Source organism: Sprattus sprattus, assembly GCF_963457725.1.
Source record: "Sprattus sprattus genome assembly, chromosome: 7".
Lineage (NCBI taxonomy): Eukaryota > Metazoa > Chordata > Actinopteri > Clupeiformes > Clupeidae > Sprattus > Sprattus sprattus.
Genome location: NC_137926.1, coordinates 29,973,478 through 29,991,877, shown reverse-complemented (window position 1 = coordinate 29,991,877; position 18,400 = coordinate 29,973,478). Strand labels below are relative to the sequence as shown.

Below are 18,400 nucleotides of genomic sequence, written 5' to 3'. Positions count from 1 at the left end.
TTCTTTACTCTGGTATAAGTATACCTCTCACCTGCACATTAGATGGAGCACCCTGTCTCTGCCCATATTCTTAAACTCTGCAATAAGGCAACACTTTATCTCTGTGTGTGGGTGATCTAATAACCGTGTGCCATCTCTGTAAATGACACTGGCCATAAACACCTGGCTGTACTATCAATGTGCTGGGACACAGATAGCACCAAGACAATGGCCAACAGTTGGGTTTAATTTGATTGGTGCCATAAACAAGGTCTTAAGTCACTTTACAGGACCCTAGAGCAAGCACACAGCTGTCAGTGGCAAGTGAAGAACCCCCTTTAACAGGGATAAAAAGCCTTGTAGAACCCACCTCAAAAGAGGGGACCCATCCGCCTGAGGCTGGTCCTGGAGCGTGGTTGCATTCCACTTTTGTGCTCAAACTCCACTATTCCAAAGCAACATGGCATACCAGATATCTCTATCTTGCTCAAATCTTTTTAAAGCTTTTCATACAAACTGAATCTAAAGCAGTCACAATTGATGCCATTAATGACCATGTGCTAACTTTCTCTCAGATACCCCAACATATCTTGTGAGTTGCTGACGTCTGACGTTGGTCAGATCAATGACCGCCTGGGAGAAGATGAGGGGCTGTTGATGAAGCTCTATGGCTTCCTACAGAATGAGTCCCCCCTCAATCCGTTACTGGCCAGTTTCTTCAGCAAGGTCCTCAGCATCCTTATTGGCCGCAAGCCTGAGCAGGTAACTCATTCTGTGTCAAGTTGAGGCAAATACATGTTTTTAAATCTCACCTGGCTAATGTATTTGTCCAGGGAAATAAAAGGTTTGTTTGTTAGTCATTGCTAGTATACAGACTTGGATGGAAAAACGTTTTGTGTAATGCATACATAGTTATATAGTGGTATTGTATGTTTTATTTAAAACTTTTTTTTTTAAAGACAATTTCCAGTACAGTACGTTATTTTCATGGTCCTTAAGACAACAGGATATTGTTAGCCTGTTTTTTTGCATAATGCCTGAATTTTTAAAAGGGTCAATGTTTATTTTATGTCTCCTTCAGATGCTATCCAACTCCATTTCTTCAAAGAACTTGTTTCCCAACCTCTTCCTCACCCCCCATTTACGTCTCTTCTGTGTGTGTCTGTTAGATTGTGGAGTTTCTTCGAAAGAGGGAGGACTTTGTGGATCTCATGATCAAACACATAGGCACCTCCGCCATTATGGACCTGCTGCTGAGGATGCTTACCTGCATTGAGCCCCAGCAGCTTAGACAAGATGTTTTAAATGTGAGTGCTTCTTTTTCGCCCATGAAAGCATTTTGGTGCTGGTGCAATTGGTTGGTGTAAAATGTATACTTGGGGGCCAAGTACGAAGGCTACATTCTCAAGCTAAATGTAAATCCAAATTTTAAAGCTGACATTTCAAATGTCCCACCACACCCCCCAGACCACCTATAGCGAAGGGAGAACGTGTTCACCCCACCCGGACTCGAACCCGGGTCAACGGGGTGCCAAACATGCGCTCTGACCGCCACACCAAAGAGCCCGGCTCAATGGCGTGGCAGCCAGAGAGCATATTCACCTGTAGGGACGATCACATCGTCACACCACTCTACAGAGTTTGCATCTTTGTCACCTTTTTTGAGTTTGTTTCCCTGTTTACCACTTTCATGAGTTTTGGTACTTTTCTTTGTGAGACTGAAGTTGTGGTGAAAAGCGAAAATAGACAACAGAAAGACTGCAGTGGTGCCTTGCTATGAGTGTTCTATTTGTAGGTCCTCTCTTATCTCTCTTATGATTTATTCTCCTTCCCTTTAGTGGCTTAATGAGGAGAAAGTCATCCAGCGTCTGGTGGACATGGTACAGCCATCTCAGGATGAAGATGTGAGGATCAGCTCTGCTTTACACCCTTCCTCATGCATTTCCAGTGTATTGCTGTTTCTCCCTGCTTGTCTGACACCTGTCTCTTGTGTCCATGCAGAGGCACTCAAACGCGTCTCAGTCTCTGTGTGAGATCATCCGGCTCAGCAGGGATCAGATGTTCCAGGTGCAGGGCTGCTCCGAGCCCGACCCTCTGCTGGCCACACTGGAAAAGTAGGATTGTCTCCCTTGTTCGACATCGTAATGGCATTGAACAAGAGCAGGGAGACTGTATCCACAGTTTTGCAGGCCTTAGATTGTGTTATTTTTATCTGGCATGTGTAGATTCATGTGATCACATCTCGTCCTGAATACTCTCTACTAAGTTAGGGCGGTGAAGTAGAACTCTCAAGTACCCTTTAGGGAGTATGTAGAAATAGTACCAGCTCACGCAACCTCACACACTGTAAACTGTAAGGACCAACGTGGCTACATTCTTGGGGCGTTGCCCTCATCAGTATATCCTAGTGCTTCAGCAGCTGTCTAAACATAGATCACAAGACTGACAAGTTGATGTGTTTGTGTAAATAGAAGTGTATATACTACCATAATAGGGGGAACTTAATCCTATACTCTTTTATGTTGAATTGTTGTAAAAGTAGATGTTGTTGTTTTTGACCATCAGCAGTAAGTCACTTGCTGTGCCACAGCTTGCAAAATGTTTTTCACCACATTCTATATTTGGCACAGCAACAGGGTTTCAAACCTCTTTGGTTTGAGAGGAATTGATCTAGCAAACAGGCAGGAAACTGTTCACTACCATTGCTTTCATGGCTGTGATCTTTGCTAGTAATAAATGAAACAATTTTTCTGACAATTTTGTAATTCTTGTAGGCAGGAGACATTGGATCAGCTGCTATCCAACATCTTTGATAAGGAGAAGAACGAGTCGGCCATTGTCAGCGTCATCCAGATTCTGCTCACACTCTTTGAAACACGGAGACCTGCGTAAGGGCCTCAAATGTTGTCTTTCATAATTATGGTATCCCTGGCTTGCAGCTGTGGTGCTGATTGGCTCACTGGATGCCCCTTGTTGGTTCTGTTGTCTTCTCACATGTAGCTTTGAGGGCCACCTAGAGATCTGTCCTCCTGGCATGAATCACCCCTCCTTCTCAGTCAACCAGAGCATCCTGGAGGCTGTCAAGCCTCGACTGAAAGATTTCCACCAGCTGCTCCTGGACCCTCCCAAGGTGAATGTTTATTCCTTTCACTCGGAATGAAGAAACAAAAGGGCAGGAGCGCAGTCTTTGAATGCCCAAATTTAGGGTTGTTGCAGACTTTATGTACAGTCCACTTTACCTTAAAACATGTACAAATGAATGTTGACAATAAGCCACCACAAGCTTAACTGCATAGGGAACTGCACTTTGTTCTTTACCATATTTTACATGAAGAGCATAAACATTTAGTAATTCAGAGTGCAGCATGGGGCTTACTAGAAAAAATGAGTCACCAAATTTTCCAGGAAATGAGTAGCATTAACATTTAATAGTAGCAGTAACATTTCATAAGATGAATGAATTTTAATTCAAATTGCTCAGTGGCTTGCCAGAAGTTGTTTTACGACTGGGTTCTCAAGACTTATTGACAGTGCAGTTCAATTCTCCGTCCCTGTTGGTAGTGTAAACACTTTCAGTCAGATTGAATTCTTAGAACATGAAATCAGTTCTGATAGCAGTTCTGATGGGAGTATAGATAGTGTGTGAGATCATGGTCTTGGTTTTGCGTCATTACCATGATAGAAACCCACCTACTCTTGAATCTAATTGACCAGCACAGCAGTATGATGTAGACGGCTTAACTGCCTAGAGAGTTCACCAACCGTGTCATGAAAGTAACCCTGGTCTGAATGGTCACTGGCTGCGTCTTAAATGTAAGAGAGCTGTCTTACAACCTTGGTGTCTAATCCAGACAGCTGTCAGACAGCTGTCTTGCACGAGGTCATTTTTAAGGGTGAGATTATTCTTATTATTATTCTTTTATGTCGTTAGTATGCTGAAAGAACGTAGGTTACTTACGTAGCTTACGTAGCTAACTTACGTAGGCTAACGTACTGATGTTAGAAAGTTGGCTGACTGACGCCTCGCAAAACGCATTAACCATTATTGATGGTTACAATGACGGTGTTATCGGATAGTGCGGTGTCTATTTCTCGGTAACTTTTTAAAAAATCTAAGCGCGAAAACGCTGAAAACATGTACATTTACATACAAAACACGACCGTCAGTGGAGTTGGTCCGCCATCTTTGTTTACTTTTTTCAGTTGCCGGAGGGTCGTGGCGCAAAGGTTTGTGGGTAGTAGACAGCATCAAGGCTACACCGATGGTTCCTTGAAAAGTGACCGTTATATGACGTATTCTAAGGTGTCTTATGACCCCTGAGAAAAAAATTAAGCAGAATCGGACAGTACTTCCTTCTCTTCTTCTAAGACACCAGGGTGCTAAGACAGCATTTTAAGACCATTCAGACGCAGCCACTGTCTTGTCATGAAACGAACCCTGATGTGAATGGTCATTGTCTTGTTACTTCAGAAAACTGTCATGAAAACCACCTGGGGAGTCCTGGACCCTCCGGTTGGCAACACTCGCCTCAATGTGGTGCGACTGGTGGCCAGCCTCTTGCAGACCAACACGCATATCATAAACACGGAGCTGATCAACCTCAACACTCTAGGAGTCATACTTGTGAGTAGGACATTGTGTGTTAAATCTCACAGTTGATCATTGTGAGGATGGATTCAAATGCTCAGTTATTTCCAGATTTACATCCTTCATTGTTGTTAGAAGAAAGTGGTGTTCAAATACATGTTTATCAATAGGTTGTCTTTATTTCCACAGGATATGTACTTTAAATACATATGGAATAACTTCTTGCACATACAAGTAGAAATCTGCACTGCGATGATCTTAGCAATGCCTCCTGCCCAAAGTGAAACTCCTGAGATTAACAGAGAGCAAGACCAAGAGCCCGTCAGGGAAAACCACCTCATCAAACATGTGAGAATAATTTATTTCCTCATTTATGTTCATCTTTGTCTTGCTTCTCAGTCACATATTTTTCAGTTAACCAACCACTCAATCCAAAAATCTGATTTGGTCTTCCCTTATCCAGCTCTTTCAGAAGTGCCAGTTACTACAGAGAATCTTGGATGCATGGGGCTCTAATGACAAGGAACAGTAAGTGAAATTGAGCTTCAGTAATACAAAAAAAACCTTCCCAGATAGCAAGTGATCAAGGTCAGGCAGGGTTCCCACGGTACCTGGAAACCATGTAAAACATGGAATTTATTTTTTCATTTTCCAGGTTTGGAAAAGTCATGGAAACTGGGCAAAAGTGAACACTTACATGGAAATTGAAACAGTTGTCCTGGAAAATTTGATTGGATGATGTGAAAAATAGTACTATTGAGCACAGAATTAAGATGCGTTTATAAAAACCTTTACATGTGAACAGCTTTTACTGTTGATAGAAATGGATGATCCCATGTTGTAGATGTAGAGCATGCTCTTGCCATCCTTTCTGGTATATTGGATGTTGGAATTTGATGCAGGCAACCTGGTGAAATGGACTTTAAAAGTATAGTTTCGGATTGGTGGACTTCGGGAATATAGCCAAGAAACGTTACTCGCGATCTCAATAGAAGGGTCAAATACATACATTTCCCATCCAACATGGGAGCCTTGACATCTACAGTGAAACATCTTACGCAAGTTAGGGTTATTGTTTTAACTGTGCGGTAAACCTGGGTTTATCAATGTTAGGTAGTAAGCAGTGCAATCTTGCTAACTAGCTGGCTGCAACTAGCTGATTTTTACCTTGCTTTTAAAATACTAGAACTATGTTTGATCCCCATATGCAGTTTTACTCATTGACTTTTCCTAAAACCGTGTTATTCACCACATTTAGGGGAGTTTGTTTTGAATGTGGATTCATTAATGATGGTTAGCAAGCACATGCAGGTCTCAGCAGGGACGGGAGGAAGAGAGGGCCGTGGGAGCTGGGTTAGAAACGTGTCCCTAAGGGCCGTACACCAGCACACTGCTTTCTGAGGGCCGTACACCAGCACACTGGGGTGAGAGTAACGGGATCGGTGAAGGGGGGGAGAGAGAGAGAGAGAGACAGGTGATCGGTGGAGAGAGAGAGAGAAAGGCAGGGGATCGGTGTAGGCAGAGAGAGAGACTTCAAGCCAACTTCTAGCATAGGTCAACCTCACAGTTGATTGTTCATCTACAGCTTGTTGCATTATTTCATGCATGAATATTATAAAAAAGACATAATCTCTAAGCATTTACAATGTAGACTTGACTGACACATCTTTTAAATCAAGTAAGTAGTCAGGTGTTCTAGGGGGTTGTGTGTGTGAGGGAAGGGGGGCGCTTCAGGGGCCTATAGATCATCACTTTATATGGTACCTGGAAAATCAGGAGGTAGCATGGAATTTTTTTTCAAGGCAAGCGTGGGAACCCTGTCAGGTCAGTTAGGTAAGAGTACTTACCAGCAACACAAGTGCATGCAATATAGTGTATAGTCAAAACAGTTCATGGTATGTTTTTATTTCTGTGAGATCAAATATGGAAGTGTACGTCTTCATGAACCAAGCTGGAGAGGCCGCAGAATTTACAAATATTCAGGTGAAATGCCTGAGCACCACTAAATACAAGACACCCAAGTTAGAGTCTAAAGTTACAATGCATTTTCAAAAAACACTAAGTGTTGGGAGTTTATAAGATTATATGGGTTTATAAGATTATACATTACACAATTGGATAGCATAGCTCAGATTCCCAGAGCTTTTGTTGAGTTGGATGATTCAGAAGAGGTTTGTGGGGGTTTCTGTTCAGAACCATCCTCCTTCAGAGTGGATGCTAATTCTGCTCACTTGCTCTCTCTGACGCAACATTCCTCAGTATAAAAGCGCTTGCCGCTTACTCTCACATAAACTGATGCTGAAATAGGTGAAACGTCTAAATGTTTTATTTTATCCTACCCTGTGTTTCAGGGCTGAGGGTGGACGTCGAAGAGGCTATATGGGCCACCTTACCAGAATAGCCAACTCTATTGTGCACAACGGCGACAAGGGCCCCAATGGGGCTCAGATCCAGCAGCTCATCTCAGGTGAGGCGTCCATTATGGTGTCTGATGCTAATGATAGGTTAGCCTAACCTTTGCCTGGGTTAGCTTTTGCCTTGCTCATATATCCGTCTCCCCATCACCTCCAGAGTTTCCAGAGGAGGACAGAGATAGATGGGAGGCCTTCACTTCTGTCCAACTAGCAGACACAAATAAGATTAACACTGTAGACTTGGTAAGTGCCATCCTACACATGAATTTAAGTAGACATGAACTTGAGTCTGCAGTGCAAACCAGTACAGGTGTATTAACCATTTTTGATATTCAAATAACAGTAACTGGAACATAGTCCTTTTCTTGAGTGTGTGTAGACCAATACTTTGTGTAGTCACACAGTGGGCTGGTGGCAGAAAGTCTATGGCTCCCGTAGACTTGCATGCGAAACTCACAACTTTCTCAATGTTACTAAATAGCCTTACCATATTTCTATCATGTCTGTTTAATTTTTGTATGAGTCACATACGCAATGTTTGTAAACATAGGATTGGGTGTAGTGACCTCACTTCACAAATAAATATTGTTGTGAGTGTACACAATTGTGAGTTGATTATCCCTTTTCACTGCTCAAAATTCTAGGTTAGCACAAACCATATTCACTCATCCAGCGACGATGAGGTAGATTTTAAGGACAGTGGATTCCACCAGGACTCTTCCCTGCAACAAGTAAGTCTGTAACTGCAGGAGCTGTGAATCTTCATTTTTATCTGTTTAATGTTTGTTTTAATAATCTTGCGGTCATGTTAAAATATAAAAGAAACAAATTTGGCATGTTATAACAGAAATTGATGAATGTGCATGGATGGCATGCTGATCAATTTGTTTCTACTAAAAATGGATAAACATATGAAAGCTTCTTTATAGTGTCAAGACTATATCATTATCGTTGGTCCTGGGTTTGCCAGGCCTTTTCTGATTATCAGATGCAACAAATGACGTCCAATTTTATTGAGCAGTTTGGCTTCAATGACGAAGAGTTTGCAGATCAGGATGATGTCGTGGAGTGAGTACTGACCATATGTGGTTCTTTTTCCATACTCTCCCTCCCTTGTGTGACCGCTCAGCTAAATTGCAGAGCACAGACTGTATTTGGCACAGATTTTAATGCTAACTAAAAGTCCCCAGGAATTAATATGTTGCCGAAGTGGTTCCCGAAAAGCGTCTTGTAGTTCTTTCTATTATTCTCCTCCACCAGTTTTCTTTTCTAAGAGGGTATGGGCAGCACAATCTGTAAACTAAACATGTAACAAATCACTAATTTCTGGCTCTTATCTTTAGAACTTTATGATGTAGAAATCAACCTTTCTTTTCCTGTGATTGCTTTTAAAGCTGCGTTTGCTAATGGTTCCAAAATACCGGTTGTCCCTTTTTTTACCTGGTGAACTCACTGAATCATTCCCATTTCTACTTTTTGTTGTGTCTTGTGCTCCTGCTTGGACTCTGATTGCAACTTGTGGTTCTGGCTGTATATACTGTTAAGAAGGAATATGAGGGGTTTAATAGAATCTTTAAGGATAAATTAAATGATGAAATGTGTAATTACCTTTGAACATCTTAAGGCTGTTTCAGTTAATATTGTGATACAGAAATTTATAATACTGATATGAATATTTCATATGATCTCATCTCTAATTTTCCATTACGTGCTGGCTGAGAACCAACATTTAGCCATAAAACCAGTCCCAGCAGGATCCTAAGACATAACACTGACCTTTGCCTGCCTCTCGATTGTGCCCATGGTAACTTGGTTCAGTGATCACTACTTGATCAGGTGCTGTTGGGTGGAAAGGGTAGGCTGTTGGGTACAGCTGAATATGTGCACAACATTTCGCATCAGTGGCCTTTCATTTCTAGAGGTTGTGTGCGGTGGTGTTAACTTAACTCTTATTCTCTTTTAACATTTGCAGTATTCCCTTCGATAGAATATCAGACATCAACTTTTCCTTGAATACCAATGAAAGTGTAAGTATATTATGTTTTCCTGACTTAATTTGGGTATTACAGTGATTTGAGCTCTCTAGTTTATTTTGTGTATCTTCAGCCTCAAGCAATCACATCTTACATGAAGTTCACATGATTCCCTATACTGTACACAAGGAGATAGAGGGCTGTGATTAAAGATTCCAGTTACACTCCACTTTACATTTTATGGTGAATCTCTGAGGGGTGTACTTGTACAGTCCTACTTATTTTAGCAGACTGTTTTTGGCATATACAGTACCAGTCAAAAGTTTGGACACACCTTTTAATAAGTATTTTCTTTACTTTTATTATTATGACCGGTGCAAGTTTTTTTTTCTGTTTTTTTTTTCTTCTGTTTGCCGATTTTCTGTCAACGATTTCCGGGACACTGAAACACCGGGGTGCACGAAATTTGGTGGGCATGTAACCCCACTAGATCAGCGTGGAACCATTGATTTTCGTTTTGATCCGTTGCACCCCTGTCGGACTGGACCCCTTTTAAAGAGGGTGGGGCGATTCAGTTTTCTGTGAATAAGTCGAAAACCGTAGGGCTTAGGAGGACCACATTTTTTTTGTATGTTGGTCTTAAGAGGCCACGTCAACCATTCCACTACCACTTATTTCATGTATAGCGCCACCTAGTTACAAATGAAAAAGCAAAATGGAGTGTTGTAAAAGATTTTAATTGTGAGTTGACAAGGTCAGAACTTCACGAAATCGGAGGTGTGGGATCTTTATGACGCCTTCTGACTGCACGTTAAGTTTCGTGGAATTCCGTTCATGGGGGGGCATGCAATAAATTGATTTATATGGTTGTACACCAACTGGCCTGTAGGTGGCGTGACACAGTTTTCTTCGAATATCCCGAGAACCGTAGGGCCTTGGAGGGCCAAATTGTTCTTGTATGTTTGTGTTAAGGGGCCATGTCAACCCATACCATAAGTCATTACATGTATAGTGCCACCTAGTTAAAAATTAAAAAGCAAAAATGAGGTGTTTTAATCGAATATGCCACACATAGCTAGATATTAGTTTTAGTTAATATTGTTAAGTGCATCCATTTTTTTCATCAAAATGACAATTTAAGATATTATTTCGGTGAGATCACAATTTGTGACTGGATTGTTTTTTTTTGTTTTATTTATTTATTCTCCTTCCCATGATGAACACTTCAGAACAGGTTTTTTTCTCAGGTTTTCTTCCTTCTAACTGCCTGTCCAATCCCCACAGGCAAATATAGCGCTGTTTGAGGCCTGCTGTAAGGAGAAGATCCAGCAGTTTGAAGACACTGGCTCTGATGAGGAGGACATTTGGGATGAGAAGGATGTCACTTTTGCCCCTGAAGCACAGCGACGTCCTCGGTACGGCACCCAGCATTCAGATCTATACCTCAATTCTGATCTGTACCTCAATGCAGATCTATACCTCAATTCTGATCTGTACCTCAATGCAGATCTATACCTCAAATCTGATCTGTACCTCAATGCAGATCTATACCTCAAATCTGATCTGTACCTCAATTGTAATCTATACCTCTATTCTGACCTGAACCTCACTTCTGATCTAGACCTCACTTCTGATCTAGACCTCACTTCTGATCTAGACCTCAATTCTGATCTAGACCTCAATTCTGATCTGTACTCCCCTTTATCCAACTTGCCCATAGAAATCCTACCCCTTCTGCAAGGTTTGTTTCTTGTCCACCTCTTCTTACCTTGGTTGTTTGTGTGGTAGGAGTTCTGGTAGCACTGACAGTGAGGAGAGCACAGACTCTGAGGAGGAGGATGTGAAGCGCGACCCCTTTGAGCCCAGCAGCTCCACGACAGACGACCGGATGGAGGTCGACACAGGTAAGACAGAAGCCCCTGCACGAGACCTAGGTCTCGCATGAGTCATGGATGAAACACAAAACACTTAAGTAAGTATCCCCCCATGTCACGCCAGGTCCCGTGTGGACCGCCAACTTTGGCGACATTCCCATGGAAACAGGGAACTCTGCAGGGGTTGCTGGAGCTGCCCAATCGTCCCCCACGGCGCCGGCCATGCCTGAGCCCACTGGCTGGAACTCGCCTGCTGCTGCCCCCACAGCTCCCGACAGAGACTCGGGCGGCTGGGCTGACTTCGCTGGCTTCCCTTCCTCAGTCAGGTAAGTGCTCCAGTCATACTACACCACAAATACAAAAAACCAACATGCTCTCCCATACTTAACTGAAACTGGCTTTGCTAGCAGATCATAAACCTTAAAATCGTGACATCAATGAGCAATCTTGCCAGTCACTTAATCATTAGCTACACTCCGTTCCCAACGTGAATCCATTGTAAAAGTTTCTTTATTTTAGATTATTAAACAACAGAACACAGTAGGATGGAGGATCTGTTATTTTCAATAACAAATGGTATTTCCTTACTACATAAACAATATAGTTTCATATTCACTGATATACAGCCGCGGAAAAAATTAAGAGACCACTTCAAAATTATCAGTTTCTCTGGTTTTACTATTTATTGGTATGTGTTAAAGTAAAATGTACATTTTTGTTTTATTCTATAACCTACTGGCAACATTCCTACCAAATTTCAAATAAAAATATTGTCATTTAGATCATTTATTTGCAGAAAAATGACAATTGGTCAAAATAGCAAAAAAGATGCAGTGTCTTCAGATCTCGAATAATGCAAAGAAAACAATCTCATATTCATTTTTAAACTACACAATACTAATGCTTACACTTAGGAAGAGTTCAGAAATCAATATTTGGTGGAATAACCTTGATTTAAAATCAGAACTTTCACTTGTCTTGGCATGCTCTCCACCAGTCTTTCACATTGCCGTTGGGTGACTTTATGCTACTCCTGGCGCAAGAATTCAAGCAGCTCGCCTTCTTTTCATGGCTTGTGACCATCCATCTTCCTCTTGATCACATTTCAGAAGTTTTTTATGGGATTCAGGTCTCGAAATTGGGCTGGCCATGACAGGGTCCTGATCTGGTGGTACTCCATCCACACCTTTACTGGCCTGGCTGTGTGGCATGGAGCATTGCCCTGCTGGAAAAAACATTTCTCAGTGTTGGGGAACATTGTCAGAGCAAAAGGAAGCAAGTTTTTTTTCCGGGACAACGTTGTACTTTGCCTGGCTGAGGTTTGTAAAAGACCATAAGGATTGAAAAAAGCGGACTGGAGGGTCTTCTAGTTCGTCTTCTCTGATGAGTCCAATTTTCAGCTTTGCCCAACACATGGTCGTCTGATGGTTAGACGGAGACCTGGAGAGGCCTACAAGCCAGAGAGTCTTGCACCTACTGTGAAATCAGACTCATCAGAGAAGACGAACTTAGAAGAACCTCCAGTCCGCTTTTTCAATCCTTATGGTCTTTTACAAACCTCAGCCAGGCAAAGTACAACGTTGTCCCGGAAGAAAAACTTGCTTCCTTTTGCTCTGACAATGTTCCCCAACTCTGAGAAGTGTTTTTTCCAGCAGGGCAATGCTCCATGCCCCACAGCCAGGCCAGTAAAGGTGTGGATGGAGTACCACCAGATCAGGACCCTGTCATGGCCAGCCCAATTTCGAGACCTGAATCCCATAAAAAACCTCTGAAATGTGATCAAGAGGAAGATGGATGGTCACAAGCCATGAAAAGAAGCCGAGCTGCTTGAATTCTTGCGCCAAGAGTAGCATAAAGTCACCCAACGGCAATGTGAAAGACTGGTGGAGAGCATGCCAAGACAAGTGAAAGTTGTGATTTTAAATCAAGGTTATTCCACCAAATATTGATTTCTGAACTCTTCCTAAGTGTAAGCATTAGTATTGTGTAGTTTAAAAATGAATATGAGCTTGTTTTCTTTGCATTATTCGAGATCTGAAGACACTGCATCTTTTTTGCTATTTTGACCAATTGTCATTTTTCTGCAAATAAATGATCTAAATGACAATATTTTTATTTGAAATTTGGTAGGAATGTTGCCAGTAGGTTATGAAATAAAACTAAAATGTACATTTTACTTTAAAACATACCAATAAATAGTGAAACCAAAGAAACTGATAATTTTGAAGTGGTCTCTTAATTTTTTCCGCGGCTGTATAACCTTTAAGATGCCTGCGTTGCAACACCTTCCAGTGTTTCCCACACATTGACGAAACTATGGCGCCCCGCCTAATTTCGCCTGCCATAGTCTCTGCGTGCACATGAAGTTTTTTTTTTTTTAAACTTTATTTATATCACGTACTGCATAATACTGAACTAGCATAGTGCAAATCCCCCTTTTATAGTCTGTACCTGAGCGCCATCTTGTGGTATAAACATTTATATACTTCAGCACAATACAGCATTACATTACATATACAACTACAGCAGCCTGAATACATGCACCAAGAACGGCTAAAGATAATTCCATCATTTATTATTTCATCCGAATGCAACGTGAGCTGCAACAATAGTGCCCCCCCCCCCCCCCCCCCCCCATAGTCTCCAAAATGTCTGTGGGAAACACTGCCTTCCTTTTTGACTTATGTGCAAACATATAAATAAATAGGCTAAAACAAAACTATAAAATAATGCTGTAATACCACTTTCAGCCCCAAAGACCCACTGAGAAGCAGCTCGCCCGTGGCCATGGAGACGAGCCTGGAGACGGGGGACCCACTGGGTGTGAACGCACCCATGCAGTCTGAAGGTGAGCCACTAATCTGCAGGTGTCCGCCGTCATGCCAGGAGCACGACTCAATCCTCCACATTTAGATCAACACACTAAGTATGCTGGTTCATAAGATAAGCAAGTATCCAGTGAAGCACCCAAGCTGTGAGTCCAGTTTCAAATCAACACAGTAAGACTGTAAAATGATAAATAAACTAATGCTATATTCCTTTTCAAATACACATTTTGTGTGAATTTGACCTATGAGAAACATTTGGGGTGGTCAAACTGGTCATTTTGGTTGTCAGTTCTTGGGTATGAAACCAGATAGACCAAGGGCAGTCTAAATGAGCCACAAGCGCATCAAATGCACGCAACAACTAGGAACTTGGGGGAAAGGGAGACCCAAGCTCTCTTCTGCACCTTCCTCGTGCTCACAGGGGCAGAGCAGTGGCCTGAAGAAGCTGTCCAGTCTGGGCCTAAAGCTGCGTCTGCGACCGCTCCAGACGCCCCCGAGGAGGAGCCCACCGGGGACCGTGTCACAGAGACGGTCTCCAACGGCTCTATGAAGGAGACGCTCAGCCTTACTGTAGATGCCAAAACTGAAACTGCTGTTTTCAAGAGGTGAGTGAGACGGTACCGAGTGCTAGGGGAACACAACACCTCCCGTCCCCTTTCTCTGTTTTTCGCTTCTCTTTCTCTCGCTCTCTTCAGTGTCACCAAACATTTCCCCCTCTCCCTGCTATAACACAGCCATTCACTTCACTGTGCATGTGGACCTGCCCTGTCTCTGTGTCCGAGCTTCGTCCCCATGCCCCACCCCCCACAACGGAGGCCAACCAGGTGGCAGAGACACCCCCCATCCCCTCACTTGAAAGGGGGATAGCATTTTGTACAATCAGCTACCATCGTAGCAAATGACATCTGTTGTTTTTAAGGCCCCCACATTTACAGATGTTTGTGTGTCGCTTTTTTTGTAAATAAAGAGAGAGAGAGAGAAAACAAACTGTCCTTCACTTTCTATTCAATTATTTTGAAAACTTGCACCACTTACAATATGAGCTTCCTCTTTCTCTTTGGCGTGCGCGTGGCTTCAGAGTGTTGAAATCTTATCGGTATGTACAGCCAATTGGGGGGGGAGGGGCAAAAAAACATCTGACGTGTCTGTTTTTTCTGTCGTTCGTTTGTTTGTTACTCCCAGTGTCACTAATTTATTTATTTATACATATTTATATATAAATTGTATAAACATATAATTTATATATATTTATGTACACATTTATGTAACATTTTTATGTTTAAATGGTTTTCTCCATGTCCATTTGCATGTTAAGAGTTGTCAGTGACTCAAAATGGCCGTAGGCCTTCAGCTGTTACCATTTCTGCTACAGGTAGTAGGGATTTAGGTCTGTAGTTTGTCCTGAGGACATGGGCTCCTTTTAAAAAGTCAAGTTAGACCAGCTGCTTGTTGTTAGCAGTCACAGCTACTTAAAATGATGTGCTGGATTTGTCTTCGGTCTCCAAACAGGCAGGAATCGCTTTGCTGGTCCTTAATAAATCATCATCAGAACCCAAGATTACAAGTTATCGATACTTTGTATGAATTGACAGATTGCTTGCTCTTGTTTTGAAGTAGTAGTTAACAGAAGATAGAAGTGCATGTTTTCTTTGCCTCAGCATACGTCCATGAACAAGTGATTCCGTGTCTAGTTCTCAAGCTCCACACATTCTTCTCTCCGTATCGAATTTTCTTTATTTAGCAGCTAAAGACTTTAAATCAGGACATACACAAGGTTCATTCAGGGTGCGCTCCACAGATTAGAAAGTGTTTTGTCTGTGTCATTTCCTGTGTCGGCTACATGGAGTCCCCATGGTGGGGTTCCCCCCTAAGCATGATGACATATGAGGACTGATGCTACCTTATGAACCGTCGCAATCCCATCAATCTACAGCTGTTTTCACGAACAGTCGAGTTGGGGGAGGTCAGGGTTCTTTCCAGATGTGCTTGACAGCACCATGAATTAATGTAATATAATTGCACAAACGTACTGCATTGTGCAATTTGTCTCTCTTAGTATGCAAAGGCGTAATCATACAGTGTATGGAAAAAATTGTCAATCTTATTAAAAAATGCACTTGTTTATTGGCAGTTAACTAGTTAGAAATACCGACTTGTGACCAATGTGGAGGGACTTCTTAGGGACTGGTTTTATTCATGAATAGAGCTGAAATGTAGCTCCTGAACTGCAGGGGCATAGTTCATAGTTAAAAAAAGACATCTAAATAAGTCTCAGTGCTGCTGAGGAGCTTAAGGTGAAATGGCACGAGGGAAGTAATTCAACTTTTAGAAACTGAAAACTTAACACTAATATGCTTGAACTACATGCATTTATTTGCTATAAGTATGGTTTTGAGCAAGGCAGCTCGTATGGAAACAAAGGGAAGTCAAACGGTCAAATCTCGGATTTTAGGGAACGAGGAGAAGGGATAGAGGAGATCTATTTGTTATTTGAGGCCACCAAACTCGTACATCTTAAAACATTTGGTGCGATTCTTCTTCTGTGCTGCTTTAGGGTACGATGTGAATGACTGACTGTATAAAAGCCATTTGTAGAAAGAGTTGTAGCCATATCTGAGGATGGTGCAATTGCCAATTGTTTATTTTAACAGTGAGGCAGAGATGGATAGCTGGGATGTGGTCTACTGATCCAACCACTGATCCTGTTGTCTCTGCGTAGCCTAAACCAAACGCAGCTTGTTCTCCTGGCTAAGTGTTCAAGCTAAGAATTGACCTTTTAAATTGAATAAACCATAATGAGATGGATCTCCCTGTGTTTCTCTCCATTTGCTGTACATTGTGCTGCCTGCATCTCATTTTTGTCCACCCCAAACACATCTCAACACCATTCATTTGCACCCATTTGCTTTGAATGTGGTCCGTCCCCATTTTTGCATGTCTTGTTTGTGGGGTGGTGGGGGGAGGGAGGAGTGTTAGCTCAAGTGTTGAAGTACCACCGTCTAAATGTATGACCTTTCCTGTTTATAGTAAGGAAGAGAATTTACCTAAATCTGAAGATGCATCCGCCAAGTACGTTGTAGGTGAGAGTGGCGATATAAAGAGCACCTGTGCTGCAGCGCAGCCTGTTAGCAACTGTCAGAAACCAGGGTAAGCCTCCGCTAGCACGCCAGCCACAAACCACTCCAGCTAATGGAGTTGGCTATCAAATGGACTGATTTGATTTAATTTCCCTTTTGTCATACAGCTCATTTATACATGCATGACACTAATTCGTGTTACCTTTTTTCTTCCTCTTCCAAGCGCAACTTGCGTAGAAGAGAAGGTAAACGCTCAGAGCGAGGCCATCAATGGCCCCCTTGAAGAGGCACCAGTCAAGGATGAAGCCAAGTAAGTCTGCAGGTTTGAGTCTAGATTAATGTTGTCTTAAATGTTTTTTAAGTTTTCGTATGATTCAAACAGGCTAAATGAATTGAACAGTGCTTAGAGAAAGACGTTACACATTGCCCTTCCAGTTGATCTACAGGAACACAGTCCTGTTTTCATGTGCTCATCTGCCTCCCTCTCTCCCTCCCGTTGACCTCACAGAACTGAGCAGAGTGTGCCCTCACCAGACGCGGCAGCGAATGGGCCGGTGTGATGCGGCACTACTATGCTTGCCTGCTCCTGCCCACGCTCGCATTCTCCAGAAGGGGTTTGCCAGGAGAGGGCAGTGCCAGCCTGGGAGCCTGAGCAGCAGCAGGAGCCATCAACCTCCCCTCTTCCTCTCCTCCCCAACCCCACTTCACCAGATCAGGACCAGCAATATTCATAGTAGACAGTTGTACAGAGAGTTTGAACTGTATGGAGAGAAACATACTCTAATTTTTTTTTCTTTTTTTTTCCGCATTCATTTATAAACTATTGTTCTTATGAGGTGATCTGTCTATCTTGCCACTCAAAGTTAATAGTAAATGTTGCTATAGTTAAAATGATTGTATGAATAAAATATTTTATAAAAAGAAAACATGTATACAGAAGCAAAATATGAATTACTGAAATATACCAATTGGAATTGAAATTGGTGTGGCCAAATTGTTTTGTTTTGATTTATTTTGAAATAGGGCTTTTTTTTTCCTCTCGCACAAATCTGATATTCGGAGTAAACGCAACACATACAGTGAAATGTTAATTGGCAACCTTTGTTGGTCTGTTTTATCCATGAGGCTGTTATTAGGGGAAACATCCTTTTACACATTCAAAAAGATTTATTTTGCCACTGGTATTATTTGTAAATGTTTCTTGTATCCTTTCGTGAGCAAGATAGGGGGAACAAACTTTGGAATAGTTTTTAACTTAATTTATTATGAAAATTTAGTTGTAATATTCTGTTACTAAGAGCCATACACATGTCCTCCCCTCCCTTTTCCCCTGTGATCACATTAAACTGTACAAACCCCCTGAAGGAAGAACTGTAGACGGTGTTCTCCAGTTGCATGTAGCTAGCAAGTTTAACACTTTCTGTTGGCTTGTGATGATTGGATCTTACTTTTTTCCAACTGTTCCTGTCTCACTGAAGTCAACCTTCACCTGCAAAGTTTTCTGGGAATGTAATGGAAATTCCTGGTATGCTTCAATCATGCATAAATCATTGACCTTGTTTTCTTTTACTTTTTGTTTTTGTTTTTTAATAAAAGGGCACACCTGTGCCAGAAAGAATAGGAAAAAAATAATTTCTATTATCTTTTCAATTAACCACATCAGCGAT

At 41.9% G+C, this 18,400-nt stretch overlaps 1 protein-coding gene across 5 annotated transcripts in view; it reads left to right on the top strand.

Annotated features, from left to right (window-relative positions):
* The window catches only part of ppp6r3 (protein phosphatase 6, regulatory subunit 3), a 29,245-nt gene extending 10,908 nt beyond the window's left edge, over nucleotides 1-18,337 (top strand). The window contains exons 5-26 of one of the 5 annotated variants that reach the window (XM_080842710.1): nucleotides 555-741; nucleotides 1,149-1,286; nucleotides 1,818-1,883; nucleotides 1,981-2,093; nucleotides 2,754-2,867; nucleotides 2,980-3,109; nucleotides 4,451-4,603; nucleotides 4,757-4,915; nucleotides 5,031-5,095; nucleotides 6,919-7,034; nucleotides 7,139-7,224; nucleotides 7,626-7,712; nucleotides 8,003-8,049; nucleotides 8,954-9,008; nucleotides 10,239-10,369; nucleotides 10,743-10,858; nucleotides 10,932-11,154; nucleotides 13,579-13,676; nucleotides 14,078-14,261; nucleotides 16,684-16,803; nucleotides 16,957-17,043; nucleotides 17,242-18,337. In XM_080842710.1, coding sequence (XP_080698836.1) covers nucleotides 555-741; nucleotides 1,149-1,286; nucleotides 1,818-1,883; nucleotides 1,981-2,093; nucleotides 2,754-2,867; nucleotides 2,980-3,109; nucleotides 4,451-4,603; nucleotides 4,757-4,915; nucleotides 5,031-5,095; nucleotides 6,919-7,034; nucleotides 7,139-7,224; nucleotides 7,626-7,712; nucleotides 8,003-8,049; nucleotides 8,954-9,008; nucleotides 10,239-10,369; nucleotides 10,743-10,858; nucleotides 10,932-11,154; nucleotides 13,579-13,676; nucleotides 14,078-14,261; nucleotides 16,684-16,803; nucleotides 16,957-17,043; nucleotides 17,242-17,293 — 2,527 coding nt within the window. In that variant the 3' untranslated portion in view covers nucleotides 17,294-18,337. Of the gene's footprint in view, nucleotides 1-554; nucleotides 742-1,148; nucleotides 1,287-1,817; nucleotides 1,884-1,980; nucleotides 2,094-2,753; nucleotides 2,868-2,979; nucleotides 3,110-4,450; nucleotides 4,604-4,756; nucleotides 4,916-5,030; nucleotides 5,096-6,918; nucleotides 7,035-7,138; nucleotides 7,225-7,625; nucleotides 7,713-7,951; nucleotides 8,050-8,953; nucleotides 9,009-10,238; nucleotides 10,370-10,742; nucleotides 10,859-10,931; nucleotides 11,155-13,578; nucleotides 13,677-14,077; nucleotides 14,262-16,683; nucleotides 16,804-16,956; nucleotides 17,044-17,241 lie in introns of all 5 variants that reach the window. The other 4 variants (XM_080842708.1, XM_080842707.1, XM_080842711.1 and 1 more) reach the window with 4 other exon arrangements.
* Nucleotides 18,338-18,400: the final 63 nt, after the last annotated feature.